At 33.3% G+C, this 1,208-nt stretch overlaps 1 protein-coding gene across 1 annotated transcript in view; it reads right to left on the bottom strand.

Annotated features, from left to right (window-relative positions):
- Positions 1-522: 522 nt before the first annotated feature.
- The window catches only part of LOC119587683, a 64,682-nt gene continuing 63,996 nt past the window's right edge, over positions 523-1,208 (bottom strand). Inside the window, exon 5 of the mRNA XM_037936362.1 lies at positions 523-658. Within this exon, the coding sequence (XP_037792290.1) occupies positions 523-658 (136 nt within the window). The remainder of the gene's footprint in view (positions 659-1,208) is intronic.

The raw sequence follows: 1,208 nt of genomic DNA, 5'->3' as shown, positions 1-1,208 counted from the left end.
CCTCATTTTCGTTCTCCTTCCCATAATGGAAATTGTTTGAAAGAAAGAAAGAAAGAAATGTGAAGACAAGATCGTATCATTTTCTCTCAACATGCAGTCTATTGGCATCTTCTTGAGACTTTGAGATAATGAGCGTAATATCAAAAAATTTTCAGATAATATGGATTGAATTTTATTTGCAACAAAAATGCCATCCTTTTAGGAGAGGAAAATTTAACACACGTGTTAGAAAAAATTAAGAAAACGAAGAATGATCTATTTTGAAAATTGACATGAAACTGTTCTCAACATCTCTCATATTTCTCTATTATTTGCAATATAATTTCCAACTACAATGTTGGGTGATGTACGAAAAAAGTGAGGTATATATATATCACGAAAATAACGATTTATGAGGTCACAAAATAACAAATCTAACATTTACACGAAGTTGGGCTTGATTCTTGCAACATTTATACGAAAGTGAAGAGAGAAGACAAACAGACAAGTGTTTACCGAGGAGAAATGCTCATCAAATGCTCATCAGAAATGCTCATGCTCTGTGCCTAAATTCAAACACAGTCCTGTTGCAATTTTGATTCGATAGTGTCCTGATATATCTGTTTCGTCTATAACATTGCATCTCGTCTTCTGCCGCAATTCTACATTAATAAGATTACTGTAAAAGTTAACACTAATGCATATATTATTTTCTTAATTTCCGCAAATGTGTTACATAAAACAAAGCGTCATATAAAGCGAAGTTGGTGAATTTTATGAATTATATAAGACTTTTTTCTTTAAAAAGGGAAAACAACCTGGGCTTCATTATACCGGCAACTGTTAATTAATACGACCAAAAGGATTTCCCGGAAAGTGAAAGATCTTTGATGATAAAAAACAGAGCCAGAGGAAGATAAAGGAAAGGAGAAGAGGGGAAAAAAAACTATCGATTTAATCTTTGACATTCGAGGAAAATCGAGGAGGGTGATTTTAGTTCATGGTGTTTCATATCATTTGCAAAGGCAAGCTGGAGTTGAAGGAAACGAACATGAAACAGAAATGACGCTGATCTTTTTTTAATATCGTGGGTTCTATCAGTGGCCAGAACATTACTGCAGCTGACGCAAATATATCGAGAGAAATAATTTTGAAAAACAACACATACATTGCAACTTGGAGGATTATCGACATTTTCTATTAATGTTAGTGACTAGAAATGTCTCAGA

This window comes from Penaeus monodon, chromosome 23 (assembly GCF_015228065.2).
Source record: "Penaeus monodon isolate SGIC_2016 chromosome 23, NSTDA_Pmon_1, whole genome shotgun sequence".
NCBI classification, from domain to species: Eukaryota; Metazoa; Arthropoda; class Malacostraca; order Decapoda; family Penaeidae; genus Penaeus; species Penaeus monodon.
The sequence above is the reverse complement of the archived record's forward strand: the minus strand, read 5'-3'. Positions and strand labels throughout refer to the sequence as shown.